Genomic DNA, 15,545 nt, shown 5'->3' with positions numbered 1-15,545 from the left:
TCACCCTGCTGGGCAATGGGGTCTGGTGGAAGGGGGAGGATCCAGGATTCCCCAAAGCCAAACCAGAGGTAAATCACTACATCCCTCTTGGATTATGCCCTTTTCTGACTTAGAGATGGGGCAGCTGAGAGGCATTTTAAAAACTTTTATTCCATTTTCATGTGAAGGGTGAGACAATACAGATGTTAGAATTCACCCTATTAGAATCAGGAGCTTTCTACCAAACTAAAAATTCTTTACAAATTCATTGCCCACCCATCACCTTCAGCCTCTAGGGGGCCTTTCCCAGCCCGGCAGCTCCAATCCACCCCAGAAATGCTGTGGCTGTGCTTGGACACAGGGCAGGGCAGGGTCACTGCTCTCCCTGTCCTGGCAGGGGTGCTGAGGGCCCTGGAAGCTCAGCTGGGCCAGAGAGAGGTTCAGAGAGGGGTTCCCTCTCCCAGGGAGGGACCCAGAGCTTTGCTGGGCTGGGGAGCAGCACCCAGGGCAGGCTGGGCACACCTGGCTGGGTACAGTGACAAGGTGGCACCCAGGGCAAGCTGGGCACACCTGGGTTGAGGGACAGTGCTCAGGGGGCACCCAGGGCTGTGCACACCTGGCTGGGGACAGTGACAAGGTGGCACCGAGGGCTGTGCACACCTGGGTTGAGGGGCAGCACTCAGGTGGCACCCAGGGCAGGCTGTGCACACCTGGGCTGGCAGCTCTCCCAGTGCAGTCAGGGAGCTGCCAGGTTCCTCTGGCTCTGAGCACTGCTGTTTCCCAAGCCCAGGTAAGCAGGGAGTGCTGGAGCCTGGCTGTGCCTCCATCCCTGGCCACAACACAGCAGAGCTTTGCTCCATCCACAGCCTCTCCAGCCCTGCTCCAGCCTCCTCCTCTTGTTTTCCAGCTCTAACAGGCAGAAATCCTGTCCTGGATTTTGGGGCAGTGATGAGATCTCACTGTTGTGCCCTGCCTGGATGTGTTTTTGTGCCACCTCTTCAGCACTGGGAGGGTGTGGAGCTGCTGGAGCGAGTCCAGAGGAGGCACCAGGATGCTCAGGGGGATGGAGCAGCTGTGCTGGGAGGAAAGGCTGAGGGAATTGGGATGGAGCAGCCTGGAGAGGAGAAGCTTTGGGGTGACCTCAGTGTGGCTTTGCAGTGCCTGCAGGAATTAACTGGAAACATGGAGAGAGACAATTCACAAGGGAGGGAGGGACAGGACACAGGGAAGGGTTGGGTGGGGAATTGGGAATTGTTCCCTGGCAGGGTGGGCAGGCCCTGGCACAGGTGCCCAGAGCAGCTGGGGCTGCCCCTGGATCCCTGGCAGTGCCCAAGGCCAGGCTGGACACTGGGACACCCTGGGACAGTGGGAGGTGTCCCTGCCATGGCAGGGGTGGCACTGGGTGGGCTTTGAGGTCCATTCCCACCCAAACCATTCAGGGATTTTTATGGCTTCAGTCTCTATTCTGTGTGTGTCAGCAAGCAGAGGCTGTGAAGCAAAATTGCCATTATCAAACTTTCCTTCCAAACATGCAGGATCAAATGCAGGTGCAGTCTGTCCCTGTCAGAACACTCAACAGGAGCTCCCCACGACTTCAAAGAGTTCCCTGGAGCACTCTCATCAAACTCCTTATCTCCCTCTCTCTGCTTCCCTGGCTTTTCCTTCTGCAGCTCCTCATTTTGCTGACCCGAGATTGGTTTTGGCTCTGGGAGAGATAAGGAGAGATCTTCTGTTGCTTATCCTGGAGAAGGGAGAGGGAGGGAAGGGAAAGGGGATTACAAGTGCTTTTCTAGGTGGAGTTAAGGTGACCAAAACCTCCATTCCCCTCTCACAGGGATTGCAGAGGGAACTTGCTGAGGAGGTTTGACCAAGGAATTCCTTTCAGTGCTGCCTTTGGAAAATGGGGGAAGCCCTGGTCCAGACACACCTCCAGAGAGGGGAAAAGGTGGCTTGAGTGTAATTACCAGAAATAGGTAAGAGGAAAAATGGATGAAAGCAGGTCAGAAATCACCCTGCATGTCCAGGGAGCAAAAAGGCTCAGGGGGCACTGCAGGGTGTGCAGGAGGTGTCCAGGGCCGGGCTGGACAGGGCTGGGAGCAAGCTGGGACAGTGGAAGGTGTCCCTGCCCATGGGGTGGAACAGGAGGGGCTTTGAGCTCCCTTCCAAGCCACAGCATTCCGTGATTCAGGGAGGTTTGGGGGCAGTGTGCCATGTGCACCCTGCAGGCACTGGGGGATCCCAGACACAGGATCCAACCATGCTGCAGGGCTCCAGCTCAGCGTTTTGGGGAGCTGTGGAAGGGGTGTTTTCTATCCCAGTACACCCAGTTACCGCTGTGTGCTGGTGGCAGGGAGCACAGGACATTCCCACAGCCCCAGCCGGGGCAGGCTGGGCTGGCTCTGCTTCCCGGGAGAATTCTCTCCGAGTTTCGCTGTGCTTGTGCAAGCCCCGGGCCGGTGCCAGGCCCACAGGGTGAGTGGTGCAACCCTGCCCTGTCAGGGCAGGGGGAAGAGCAGCTTGTTTGCCTCAGAGCCGGCAGGGAGCTGGCCGAGCTGCTGAGGATAAATCAGCATCTCCTGCTTGCGCCACAGCGGCTTTGGGTGTTGTGGTGGCACCGCGGTGTCCCCGCCACAGCGCTGCCTCTGCCGTGCCCCAGCTCTGCTGACAGCACCACTTTGTGTTGTGCTGGCACTCCTGAGCCCCAGGAGGCTGCAGGTGTGTCCCTGAGCACGGGCAGGTTGCTGTATTCCTGCAGGGAATCCTTGGGACACACAATGCCCTGCTGCCACCTGCTATTAGGAAGGTGAGGCCTGGCGTTCTGGCAGAGCTCTGCAGTGACACCTCATGAAAAACCAGTTGGATTCCCTTGTAACACATGGGTGTAGTGGTTTTACACCCTGCGACTCATCACGGCTGGGCTTGGGGCTGGTGGCACCTCTGCAAAGCCCTGGGCACTGTGGGGTTCAGCCCTGCCCTCCTCCTCAGCACCAGGGAGGGGCTGCACAGAGTGCAGGAAATGTTCCAGGGCAGCCCTGGGCTCTGGAGTGGGCTTGGTGGATTCCTCACCACCAGAAAACACATACCAGAAAATGTTACAGGATGTGGCCGTGGCTGTTCAAACGCAGGCTGGGCTCTGAGGCTCTCTGGGCAGGACTCACCTTTGCCATAGGAAGGATTTGGTAAAACCCCCTTGCCATGGAATTGGCTGCCTGCATTTCCAGGGTGGAGCAGGTTCCCTGCAGACACCCCTGCTCCTGCAGGAATGAGCTGTGGGGTTACAGCTGCAGAACAAGGATCAGTCAGTGCCAGCTGTGGGACATCCTCATGAGAAGGGGTCCTTGTGCTTTTCCTGGGAGAGCAGATCCCATGGAAATCCATTTCCTGGTGAAGTCAGATATTCCAGGCTGAAATTTACTTGGTAACAATGTTTTTAACTGAAACTGGGGAAAAGCCTCTGTTTTCTTGCTCTCCCATGCTGCTGGAGTGTGTGTGTGTCCCTGGAGAAGCTGGGGGGATTCAGGACCTTGCTCCTACTCTGGGCTCAGGCACAGCTTTACCTGAGCCTTGGCTCGTGGCTGAGGAGGGGGCCAGGCCTGCAGGGTGGGGGTTCAAGCCAGATCCTCTTGGTTTTAATCAGATTCAGTGGGAAAATGGAAAAATTCCCTTCTTGGATTCCGCTCAGGTCGGGTGAGTACAAAGGACTTTCTGTGTTGCTGACTTCAGCACGCTCAGGTTTCCTCCAGAGGCGTGCAGGGCTCCTGTGCTGCTCCTGCCAGGGAGACCAGACTGAATTTGGCAGTGTTGAAGTCCCACTGTGAGCAGCTCCCTAGCAGAAATCCAGAGCCCATCCCTGAGCCTCTGGCAGAAGCTGTCAGCTCTTTCAGGCCCTGCAAGGCCACACTGAGCTCACCCCAAAGCTTCCCCTCTCCAGGTGAACAGTCCCAGCTCTCCCAGCCTTTCCTCCCAGCTGAGCTGCTCCATCCTCTGCCCATCCTGGAGCTTCCTCTGGGCTCTCTGAGCAGCTCCAGGTCCTGGCTGTGCTGGGGCAGCTCTGCAGGTGGGGTCTCACTGAGGGGCAGAACCCCAATCCCTTTGCTGCTGCCCACACTGTGGGGATGCATCTCCTGAGCCAGCAGTGACCCCTGGGTGCTGCTCTGGGAGCTCCTCATCCTCTCAGTGTTTGATTTTGAGGTGTTCATCACAAATACCTTTTATTTTTGCCTGGTTTTTGAGCATTCAGCATGGAACAGTGTGTTCCCACCGGGAAAAGCAGAGCCTGGGTGTCCGTGTGGTGCCTGTGGACCCGGTGTACCTGCAGGGCTGGCCGGGCTGGGCTGGGCTGGGCTGGGCTGTTACTCACGGCTGTTTCAGGGAGAGCCGGGACAAACCTTCAGCAAACGCTGCCGTGACTCAGGGCCTACCGAGAATAAAGCTGCTCTGTCAGCTGCAGCCCTGGAGCAGGGGATGCTGCCCAGGAAGGGTCCGGGCTGTGTTTTCCAGCCCGCTTTGAACCATTCCGGTTCCCTGAGCCGGACCCCGAGCCCGCCCCGCCGGGAGGGAGCTCAGGGCGCGGCCCTGGGAGCAGCCCCGGTTATCTGAGCCGGGATCAGCGCAGCCACCGAGCCCGGCTCAGCTGAGCCCGGCTGCTGCTGAGCCCCAGCAGATCCCAGGGCAAGATCTGGGGCTGCAGGAACGCCGTAATGCCTGAAAATCCCTGATGTCATCCTCACTGTGCTGCTGGGAGCCAGGGCTGGGCCATCGGCCCTGTTCCAGCACATCCCAATGGGATGGGGATGGGATGGGATGGATGGGATGGGATGGGATGGGAGGATGGATGGGATGGGATGGGATGGGATGGATGGGGGGATGGATGGGATGGGATGGGATGGGATGGGATGGGGATGGGATGGGGATGGGGATGGAGTGGGATGGGATGGGATATTTGCCCATCATCCCACAACAGGAGCTTTCCCTTCCAGCTGCTACAAGCCCGGCATTACCTGTGATTGAATTGGGGTCAGAGGATCCTGGTGGGGGCTTGGTTGGGGCTTCATCACCTCCAGGGCTGGAGGAGGCCATGGAGCTGCTCCCAGGGCCTGGAGCCCCTCTGGAGCTGGGCTGGGAGAGCTGGGGGTGCTCACCTGGACAGGAGCAGCTCCAGGGAGAGCTCAGAGCCCTGCCAGGGCCTGAAGGGGCTCCAGGAGAGCTGCAGAGGGGCTGGGGACAAGGATGGAGGGACAGGACACAGGGAATGGCTCCCAGTGCCAGAGGGCAGGGATGGATGGGGAATTGGGAATTGTTCCCTGGCAGGGTGGGCAGGCCCTGGCACAGGTGCCCACCCTGGATCCCTGGCAGTGCCCAAGGCCAGGCTGGACACTGGGACACCCTGGGACAGTGGGAGGTGTCCCTGCCACGACAGGGGTGGCACTGGGTGGGCTTTAAGATCCCTTCCAACCCAAACCTTTGTGGGATTCTCTGGTTCTTTCCACGCTGTGGCAGTGCCAGGCTGAAGCCCTGACTCCTCAGGACAGCTCCAAAGCCCCAGCCCCACTTCCAGGCTCTGGGGATGGGCAGAAGGGGAGTCCCAGGCTCTGTCTGTGCCAGGCTGTGCCCACGGCCGGCCCTGGGGACCGTGCGGTGACCGGAGCAATTAGAAAGGGAAATCAAATGAGGACGAGCGGAATGCCCGGCAATTTCCTGTGGGATTATCACACCTGTGGGCCTCGGTAATGAGTTCCAAGGAGACAATCAGTGTCGAGGGCTAATTACAGCCCCGCTGCTCCCTGATGCTGCCCGGGCACCACTGCTCCCAAGCGGCCCCGAGCAGCATCGGGGGTCCCGCTCCCCCTGTCTGGGGCAGAGCTCTCCCCGAGCAGAAATTCTATGGGGTGAGAGCTGGGGGGCTGCCCGGGGCTGTGCCAGGGCCCACAGGGCCGGGGACCGTGGCATTGGCTGGGGAATGCCAGGAATGCGGAGCGGAGCCTGCAGGGAGGGGAGCCCGTGCCGCCGAACGGAGAAACCTGTTTGATTCCCCTGCAGGGCCAAACACACCCAAGTCTCCTCCTCAAAACAAGGCTTGGCTTCCCGGGGCCGGCCCTCCCGGCAGGTGGGGGCTCAGGTGTGCCACAGCCGTGCCAGGCCCGCCGGGACAGGGACGGGGACAGCTCCGAGCCGGGAACCGCAGGTGGGAATGGGAACGGGGCTGGGAACGGGGCTGGTCAGGGGGGGACAACAGAGGGCTGCGCTGCCCTGCCCTGCCAGGGACACCCCGGACACCCAAACCCTCCTGCCCCGTGGAGCTGGAGCTGTTCGGGGGTGTCTCGGATCAAAGCGTGCCCCTGCAGGGATGGATGGATGGGGCTCCTGCAGGGACGGGCTGGGGCTGAGGTTTGGCTCTCCCCGGGGCTTTGTTGCACCTGTCTGATCTCAAATTCCCTCGCTGCCCACGGCTCCACATGCTCCCAAAGCCCTTTTCCCCCTGGATTTCCGCCCCGGGACAGGTCTGGGTGTGGGCAGGGTCGGGAAAACTCCGGGGGATTCAATCCTGTGACCCCGAGAGCCTCCGCAGAGCTTTGGGGAGCTCCAGCTCCTCCTGCCTCCCTGCCAGGGCTCCCGGGGGACACAGGGGCTGCAGGCAGAGATTTGTGCTTCTCTGCTGCTCTGCCTTGTTTTGTTTCTGCCCGAATCAGTGAAATCAGCGCCCTGGGAAGGAGTGGCAGAGCTGGCACGGAGGGCAGAGCACCTCCCTCTGCCCTTGCTTCATGCAGGGAATGTCATCCCCATTTCCCCGTGCCAGCCCTGCTCAGACCCCACAGAGGAGGATGAGCTGTGCTCACCTGGGCAGGGATGTCTTTCCTCCTCAGCTGGACCTGGAGGTTTTCTTTAGGATATTTTATTTCTTTTATTATAAACTCAGTTTATTTTATTCATCCAGCCAATGACTCAGTACATTTCTTCCCAAAAAAATGTACCAGGACTTAAGTGGAAGTCCCAACTTCCACAAGTGGCAGATTTTGGCTTTCTTTTACAACAAAAAGTTGTGTTTTCTCGGCAAAACTTTGTGGTGTCTGTGTGACGTCGTGTGGCTTCAAGGAGCTTTTGTCCTGCTCTGCCTGTGGGTCGGTGACACAAACACAAAGCTCCACCTCTGACACAAAACCCATTTTCCTTCCTTTTTCCTTTCATCTTTGAACATCAAGGCTCAAGGTCAGCGATGTGTGGGTGTGGCAAACGTCCTGCACATCCTTCCTTTCAAACCCAGAAATTAGCAGAGCAATTAGGAATTAATTCCATGTAATTAGAGCAATGAAACTGCACACCCAGGACGGTGAAAATGACCCGGGAATTTCTGGCAGGAGCAGGGGAGAGCTGTGCCAGGGTGGTCCTGCACGGGCAGGGCTCAGGAAATTCGTGCCACCCTTCCCTGCCTTCAGCAGCTCCAGGCTGTGCCAGCTTCAGCAGGACCTGATGGTTTTGTGGGATGTGTGGTTGTGAGTGAATGAAAGGAAATTCTAACTGGGCATTTGCAGCTTTTCACACATTGTGAGGTCTGGGCAGGATCCCCCCCTGCACCTGCAGGTTTCCATCCCTTTTTCCCAAGTTTGGGGGAAAAGAGACCTTCACTGTGCTCGGGTGATGGAGGGAAGGTCCCAAGGGAATGTGGTGCTGGGATGAGGCTCCTCAGAGCTCCCACAGAGCCCCCAGGCTCTGCTGCAGCCACAGGGGGATCAGGACAGAGCTGCAGCATGGACACCACAGGAATTTCCCCATGGAAAGGGTGCCCAGGGAGGTCTGGAGTGCCCATCCCTGGAGGTGGGGATGGGGCACAGGTTGGATTTGGTGATCCCAGAGCTCTTCTCCAGCCTCAGGGACTCTGGGATTGGGAATGCTTCTGGCTCATGGACCAGGCAGGCATGAGCTGTTGTGTTGCACAATCCCAGAAGGGTGGATTTAATGTTTGATTGAAGGTTGCCCGGGCTGTTTCAATTATTGAATTCCTGATTGTTTACAGTTTGACTTCAGAAATCTCCTGGTGCTTCTTAAATATCCCCAATGTTTATGGAACAGCATAAGTGTTAAACAGTCACTGGCTGGAAAAAGGGAAAGGCAGCAATAAAAAGCTGGTCCTTCAGAGCAGCTGAGCATTGTCCAAAACCTGGAATCCCAGACTGGGCTGGGTTGGGAGGGACCTTGGAACCCACCCAGTGCCACCCCTGCCATGGCAGGGACACCTCTCACCATCCCAGGCTGCTCCAATGTCCGGCCTGGCCTGGGGCACTGCCAGGGATGCAGGGGCAGCCCCAGCTGCTCTGGGCACCCTGTGCCAGGGCCTCAGGCTGGGTCTGGGCCTTCAGAGGCTCCCTCAGAACCTCCCCCTCCAAACAGAGCCCCTGGGTGCAGGAGGTGCTCTGGGAGCCTCAGCTGCAGGCTGTGAGTTCCCAGTGCAGCCTGAGGTGCAGTTCCCATTGTCCCTGGTGTCCCCAGGAGCAGACAGCAGGACAGGAGTGTCCATCCCTCCCCCAGGAACAGGATGGGCTTCAAGTCTGAGCTCAGGGGTGAACTAAATCCAGTTTTAAATTAATGCCTTAAAAATGGCACAACCACCGGCCCAGGGGCTGCTCCAGCAGGGGCTGGGATGGGTCTGGAAGGGGTCGAGGTGGATCTGGCAGGGTTAAGGTGTGCAGGGTTCCTTCCAGCTCCTGCTGTCCCTTCTCAGCCATCAGGTGTCGGGTGACATCAGGGCAGAGCAGGGACAGGGCTTGCATTGTGGGCTCGGCTGGTGCACGGAAATTCGAGTCTGCGCCCTCTCGGGAGGCAGTGCAGGGGGCTGGACCTGCCTGCTGGGCCAGGTAACCCGTGCCAAAGGAAAAGGAAAAGGAAAAGCCTCCTCCCCCTGCTCTCCTTCCCGGGGGTGTCCAAAAGTCGGGCTCCAGCTGCTGAGGGCCACCAGATTGGTGTTGGAACCCCGGATGCTGAGAATTTCAGAATTTCTGTCTGCCAGGCACTGACCCCCAGGAGAACACTGCATTGACCTGAGGCTGTGGAGATGGCTTCTAAAATTTAATCATAAAATTGAGATTATAAATTTTACTAAAAGTGTGTAATATCACATAGTAGAAAACTTAATACTTTAGAATATAAAAATATAATTTTATATATATATATATATAGCAAATTAGAAGTTTTAAAGCAGTAGCTAGTCCTTCTTCACCTTCTTCTTCATGAGTTTAAGTAGTATTGTGTAATTAGATAAAAACCCCACATTACTATTAAGTTAAAAATAAAAATAATTGTAGTGTAATTTCTCAATTAGACAGTTTATCCTTAAAAAGCCTTATAGAAATAAAAATACAACTCAATATTTTTAGTTTGTTAGTAAAATACTATAAAACTCAGAACCTATAAATATAGTATATTTATGTATATAAATGTAGTATATATATAGAAAAGTAATTAAATAGTATATATAAAAGTAATAAAAATATAGTATATATGAAATAATATAAATAAATCAACACAAATAAAGTAATATAAATAAATAATAAAGTAACATGATCATAAATATATAAATAAATAATAAATATATAAATAAATAATAAATAAAGTAATATAAATAAAAGTTAATAAACATCTAAGTCCAAACAAAAAATACCATCTCAAACATTTAATCCCAACCTTAAAAATATAAAAAAAGGAAAATAAAAAAGCAGCACAAGATCCCCCCTTGCCCATGGAGCGGGAACCTGGCCTGGAGCTGGGCCTGGAGGCCAAATCTCTCAGCAGGCTCGAGGAGGCTCAAAGGAAGGAGGTTCAAACCTCTTGCAGGCTTTAAATACATTTTAATTGGAGGCCTGTGAAGGTCAGAGCAGGCATCAATTATCCCCAGAGCAGGAGGTTTTTCCGCGTGACTGCCCTGGGTGCTGCTCGCAGCCTCCGGCTCAGCGGCCAAGGCCTCCATCAGCGCCCAGGCCTGGGGAAATGAGGCTGTGCTGGCACCAGGGCCAGGGGGAGCACGGCAGGGATCCTTGGAGAGCTCCAGCACGGCCTCAGCTGGTGGGAGCAGGGCCTGGAGCTGCTGCTGGGCCACCTCGGGTGGGACTGGGTCCCCACAGAGCTGGGATCACCGTGGGCAGGACGGGATCACTTCAGAGCTGGGACCATCAGTGATGCCCCGTCGGTTTGGGCTGAGGGAAATAACCCTGGTGAGGGCACAAGTTGTGTGAGGAACACAGAGTTTCACCCCTTCTCCAGGATTCCCAGAGCCACTGAGGCTGGAAGGGCCCTTCAGGGCCTTTCCAGTGCCACCGAGGCCTCGCAGGGACAGGGAGGGGAGCAGAGGGGCCTGGGGGTTCCTGTCCCAAAGAGGGCTGGGATGGTTCCTGTCCCAAAAGGAGCAGGGATCAGCATGGGAGAGTGAGGTGGGGCTTGGGGCATCCCATCCCAGGGCCAGGAAGCCAAACACGGGGAGCAGGACTGCTGGAAGCTGGGCCTGGCTGCAGGGACACTTCAGGGGTCTCAGGGTACCCAGTGCTTCCAGGAGAGCTGGATTTATGGGATCAAAGCAGCTCCATTCACTGTTCCCAGGGTGTCACCCAGACTTTTTAAGATTTTCTAAGCCTTCTGATGTTTACATTCTTGTAATGAACTTTCTCACACACTTTCTGTAAACAACTCATTGTTTTGCATTCTTTTATAGAAGAAGAGAAATTTGATAGACTGTTAGTTTGTCCAGTGTCATTGGAGAGGTGGCACTGTCACCCTCCAATCCACTATCACTATTAGAAAACTATAAATGTTAGAGTCAGGAAATAAACTGCCCTTTTGTTCACCTTGAGAGCAGCAGTGTGTGCACTCGTGTTGTTTCATGTCCTGTAGAGACATCAGGGTGTTCCTTCAGTCCCCAGAGCTGGATCCAGCTCATCCCCAAGGCACACAAGGTGCTGTTAGTCTCAAAGGGGCCATTACCCAGGTGCCCACAAACTGCAGGCTGAACTCTTGTTTTTAACTTTTCACAATCCCAGCTGAGCCATCCCAAAGGAGGGTGGAAAGCAGGGAAGAGGAGCTGCTATCAGCTTTGAAAGAACAGCGAGTATTCCATCTCCTGCAGGGTAATTAGAGCTGTTCAAGTGCTTTCCGTGGAAAGCAGATCCTTTCCAATTAAGGACTGCGCTGCTGATTTCAGGCACTTGGAAGATTTATTGGGGAAGAGTTGGTGTGGCTGTGCCTGCACTCCTGAGGGACAGGATGGGACAGGATGGCTGGGCAGGGGCAGGACAGCCCCACAGCCTCGGGTACAGCTAGAGGTGCCCCCTGGCTCATCCAGGGGCTGTGATCCATAGGGAACACTCCCTGCCGAGGATGGGAGAGGAGTTTGGGGCGCTGGAGCTGCTCCCAAACTCCGGGGCATGGAAAGAGCTGGGGCAGGGCAGGGACCCCAGGGAGAGCTGGGCTGGGCTCTGCCCTTGAACTGGATTCTGCCCCAGAGCCCCTGAACATTGACATCCAAACAAGGTTCCAGCCCCTCTCCTCATTAAATGGTCTGGAATTGCTTTCCTCATTAAATAGTTTGGAATGGCTTCCTCACGGGATGAGGAGCTTCAGAGTGTCCTCAGTGGGACACTGCAGCCAGGCTTGGTCCCAAACCAGGGGATCTGTGGCTCTCAGCAAAGCTGCCCATGAGCCCCAGGGCTTCCCAGAGGTGGGAATGGGCTGTGAGTGTTGTCCTGGTGGTGTTCCAGACCTGTGAGTGCTGTCTGGGTGGTGTTCCATGCCTTTGGAAATGGGATTCTGTGTTACTTAGCACGGGTTTAAGCAGCAGCTCTGTTTGCAGTGTGCAGTCTGGGGACACAGTTTGCTGGGATTTTGCTCCTGTGCAGAGAAGACATTTATCTCCTGTGCTGGGTGGCTCATGTTGGATGCTTTGTAAGTGGGAATGAACCATTTTTATGGATCTCCTGCTGCCTGGGACATCCCAGTGCCCCATCCCAGGGGCTGGTATCCAAAGCTGAGCACCAGTTGCATTTATCCAGCACACAAAATAAGGGATTAAATGTACCAGGGACATGAGCTGGGCTATAAATCACAGGCTATTCCAAATACCAGAAGGAATTCTGGAATATCAGCTGCCTGTTGCATATTTGGATGGCACAGGGGTGGGTGTGATGCTTGGGAACGCTTGCAGAGGGAGAGGAGCCCTGGGGAATTGTTCATGATCCCGATGGGAAGAGCAGGGGATGAGCAGTGGGCAGATCCCTGGCTGAGACAAGCCGGGGGAGGAGGCTGTGCCAAGCCCAATGCCATGAGATCAGCACCCTGCGTTCCTCCTGGGCATGTGGCTTCCCAGGAATACTGCAGGGACAGGCCCACCAGCAGGGAACAACAACCTCCTCTGAGATTCTCCCAAAGAGGGCTGGGCCTTCTTATTTCTGACTGGCAGAGTCATTCCAGAACCCAGGAGAGAGTTTTGGCAAGGGAACACTGCGGGTGGTAAAAGCTGGAAGGTGTCCCTGCCATGGAAGGGTTTGGAACTGGAGGAGATTTAAGGTCCCATCCAACCCAAAACATTCTGGGATTCAATGTGGGATTTTCTCCTCCAAAAACAAAAGGTGGTCCTGCAGCTTCCAGGAAAATCTAGGAGTGCAGACAGAACAGAACCATTTCTGACAAACACAGCCAGGTGCTGAATTAACCTGGGTGCCTCTCATCTCACCTGACACAAATCCCAAGGGAACTCCAGGATCCTTGGGGTTCTGTGGGCTCCAGAAGGTCTGGACCAGCTGGGCACTTTTGCAAGGTCTCCTTCACCACTTTTCTCCCAGATCTGGAAAAACACCTCTGGCATGGCTGGATCTGATTTTCCCTGTCTCTGATTCTGCAGGTTCATGGATGGGGAGGAATCCCAGCTCTGGTGCAAGGCCAGAGCCTCCCCACGCTCCGGCTGTGCCACCACGGCTGTGGCTCTGTGCCTGTGCTCTCCTCTCCCCTTGCCTGCCAGGTTTTTATACCACAGCTGATATTTTGCTTATCCCCTTTCCCATATCTTCCAGGGCCTTGCTGGCTGTGAGCAGGGGCAGAAGGGGAAGGTGCTGCTGAGACCATGATGTCCCTGGGTGTCACTAAAGGTAATTCCTTCCTCTGCTGGTTTTCCTCTGTTTCTGCTGGCCAGCTGGAGCTGCTGGAATGTCCCTGCAGGGACAGGACACAGGGAGGTGTTCCAGTGAGACTCTGTGACCCAGCGAGATGCTGATCCCGAGCTCTGCATGGCCACGTCTCCATCTTCCACCCACCAGGGAGGGGAGGGCTGCATGCTGGGCTGGATGCCACCTGCCCCGGGGTGCTGTGAGCGCTTCCCTCCCTGTCCTGCTCTCCAGGAGGGCCGATCCCGCCCACGGACGAGGATCGCCGCAGGATCATCCGGCAGATGAAGGTCCGCACCACCCTGCGGGGCGACAAGAGCTGGATCCAGCACCACAACTCTGACTCGGACGAGGAGAAGAGCAGCCCCCGGTAAGAGCATTTCCTTCCCCTTCCCTTTCCCCATCAGAACTCCCTGAGTTGGGTCATTGATCCAAACCCCATTGATCCCACCCTGTGCCCAAGGGCATTGTCTGGAGCTCTGGGCTCCCCAGGCTGCACAGGATGTGCTGGGACAGGTTTTGGGGTGGTTTTGGGGTGCCCCTGGTGCCAGGTACTGCCACTGCCTGTGGGAACCCAGAACATCCCTCTGGCTGTCCAGGACCCCTGCCAGGGGGCTCAGAGACCCTGGCACAGAGCCCAAAACACCTGTGGGTTTCATCATGACCCATGGAGCAAATTACCAACCTTAGATGAAGATCAGCAAAGCCACAACAGTTTAGGTAGAATAACAGTGAAGTTATCATGGGGTGGAAAAGTAGATTTTGGGGTTTTGGTATGGGGGTTCAGGAGGCAAGATGGAGGGAACTGAGCGTGCCCAGCCTTTCTCCTTCTTCTTCTTGGCCTCCATCTTCTGCTGTGATGTTGGCACTCACAGATTGGTTTAGAGTAGAAGCTCACAGTTTAACATAGGTGATAGGTATTGGGAAGTTACTGTAAACATTGTACACGTAGTTTTTAGTATAAAGCCATAACACTGCCCTGGGGGCAGGCAGAGTGCCTGGAACTGTCCTGCTGGACGGACCTCGGCAGGGCAGGAGAAAATTTATTATAGATAACATACAAAAAACAACCTTGAGACTGAAAAATTAAGATCTCTGACTCCTTCTTCAAGTGCTCAGGCTGGGAAAAGAGACTTTTAGCAATCTCAGGGTCCCAGTGACCCAGAAAGATCCTGAGAACTGCCAGAGGAGTTGCTGCTCCTCTTTATTTCTGATAAATGCAGGGTGGGGAGAAGCTCTGACAAGTGTCTTCTGCTGGAGCTGGGATTCAGCAGCACAGACAGATTGGGAGGCTCAGGAGAGCTCCGAAGTTTTGTGAAGCCAGATTGTGCTCTGGAGTGACAAACCCAGGGCAGGCCTGCAGGGAGTTTGGGATGGGAGAGGCAGGAGATCAGACAGTTCCCTGGCTGTCCCACAGGGCCCTGTGCCAGGGAACACCAGTCTGCTCCAGCTCCTCTTTACCTGGGAGCAGACCCAGTTCCAAGCCCCTCTTCCCTTCCCCTCTCTCCAAACCCATGCTCAGCAGTCAGTTAACCACATCCTTGTGTTTGCTGTTCCCTCAGGTCTGGCCAGGCTGCTGGGGCACCCCCAGCCCCCAAACCCGCTGCTCCCCAGCAGGACAGGTAATTCCAGGGCCCCATTCCCATCCATTCCCTGCTCTGCTGCCTGCAGGGCTCAGTGCAAACCCTCACTGCGTGCCCCCCTCACCTGCTGCTGCCAGCACAGCTCTGGACACAGCCCTGCTCACAGGGATGGCTCACCTTGGAGAGGGCAGGGAGTGGCTCCCCAGAGGTGCAGCAAGATGCAGGAATGACTTTAATTCAGGGGAACGGAGCCTTTGAGCCACTGATGGCACAAGGCTTGGCTGGGACATCAATGGCTCTGCTGGTGCAGCCCCTCAGTGCTCCAGGCAGGGGCTCCTCAGGGCAGGGGGAGCCCTGGCAGGGGCTGAGGTCCCTTCAGAGCACGAGGGGTCTGCAGGAACTCAGGAGCTTGGAGGAATATCCTGAAATACCAAACTCTTGGGAAGGGCCTGGCCCTGTGTGAGAGCTCTGCCCTCTCCCCTGAGCACTTCCCTGCTTCCCTTTCCCTGTGGCTGCTCTCCCCACTGCTGGTGAGGAGCCACAGTGTGCTCCCTCCTGGGAATGCACCCCAGAGGAGTTGGGGTGCAGCTGTGATAAAATAATCAGGATCTGCATCACAGCTGATTCCCCCTCCTGTGCCACCAGCCTGGGCCAGAGAACACTGCCAGCATGGCTAATATTAATTGGCTCACTCTAAAATTCATTTTCCCTATAAAAAAAATCCTTAAGAGAGCTTGTTCTGATGATTATTCTTGTCAAAACATCCCTCCAGAGTCAATCCAGCTGTGGGATCCCTCCAGGCCTGCTTAGCTGGGTTTTTGGTTTGACATCCACGTGGACTTTCCCC

The 15,545-nt window shown here is 55.6% G+C and overlaps 1 protein-coding gene across 5 annotated transcripts in view; it reads left to right on the top strand.

The window, feature by feature from the left end:
• The first annotated feature begins 5,989 nt into the window (after window positions 1–5,989).
• ZNF185 (zinc finger protein 185 with LIM domain) overlaps window positions 5,990–15,545 on the top strand; it is a 32,214-nt gene continuing 22,658 nt past the window's right edge. For all 5 annotated transcript variants that reach the window (XM_064712973.1, XM_064712972.1, XM_064712971.1 and 2 more), the window contains exons 1-4: window positions 5,990–6,163; window positions 13,026–13,100; window positions 13,350–13,485; window positions 14,678–14,737. In XM_064712973.1, coding sequence (XP_064569043.1) covers window positions 13,076–13,100; window positions 13,350–13,485; window positions 14,678–14,737 — 221 coding nt within the window. In that variant the 5' untranslated portion in view covers window positions 5,990–6,163; window positions 13,026–13,075. The remainder of the gene's footprint in view (window positions 6,164–13,025; window positions 13,101–13,349; window positions 13,486–14,677; window positions 14,738–15,545) is intronic.

The sequence above is a fragment of the Zonotrichia leucophrys genome, chromosome 4A (assembly GCF_028769735.1).
Source record: "Zonotrichia leucophrys gambelii isolate GWCS_2022_RI chromosome 4A, RI_Zleu_2.0, whole genome shotgun sequence".
NCBI classification, from domain to species: Eukaryota; Metazoa; Chordata; class Aves; order Passeriformes; family Passerellidae; genus Zonotrichia; species Zonotrichia leucophrys.
Note: the sequence above shows the minus strand (reverse complement) of the source record. Positions and strands in the feature narration are given on the sequence as shown.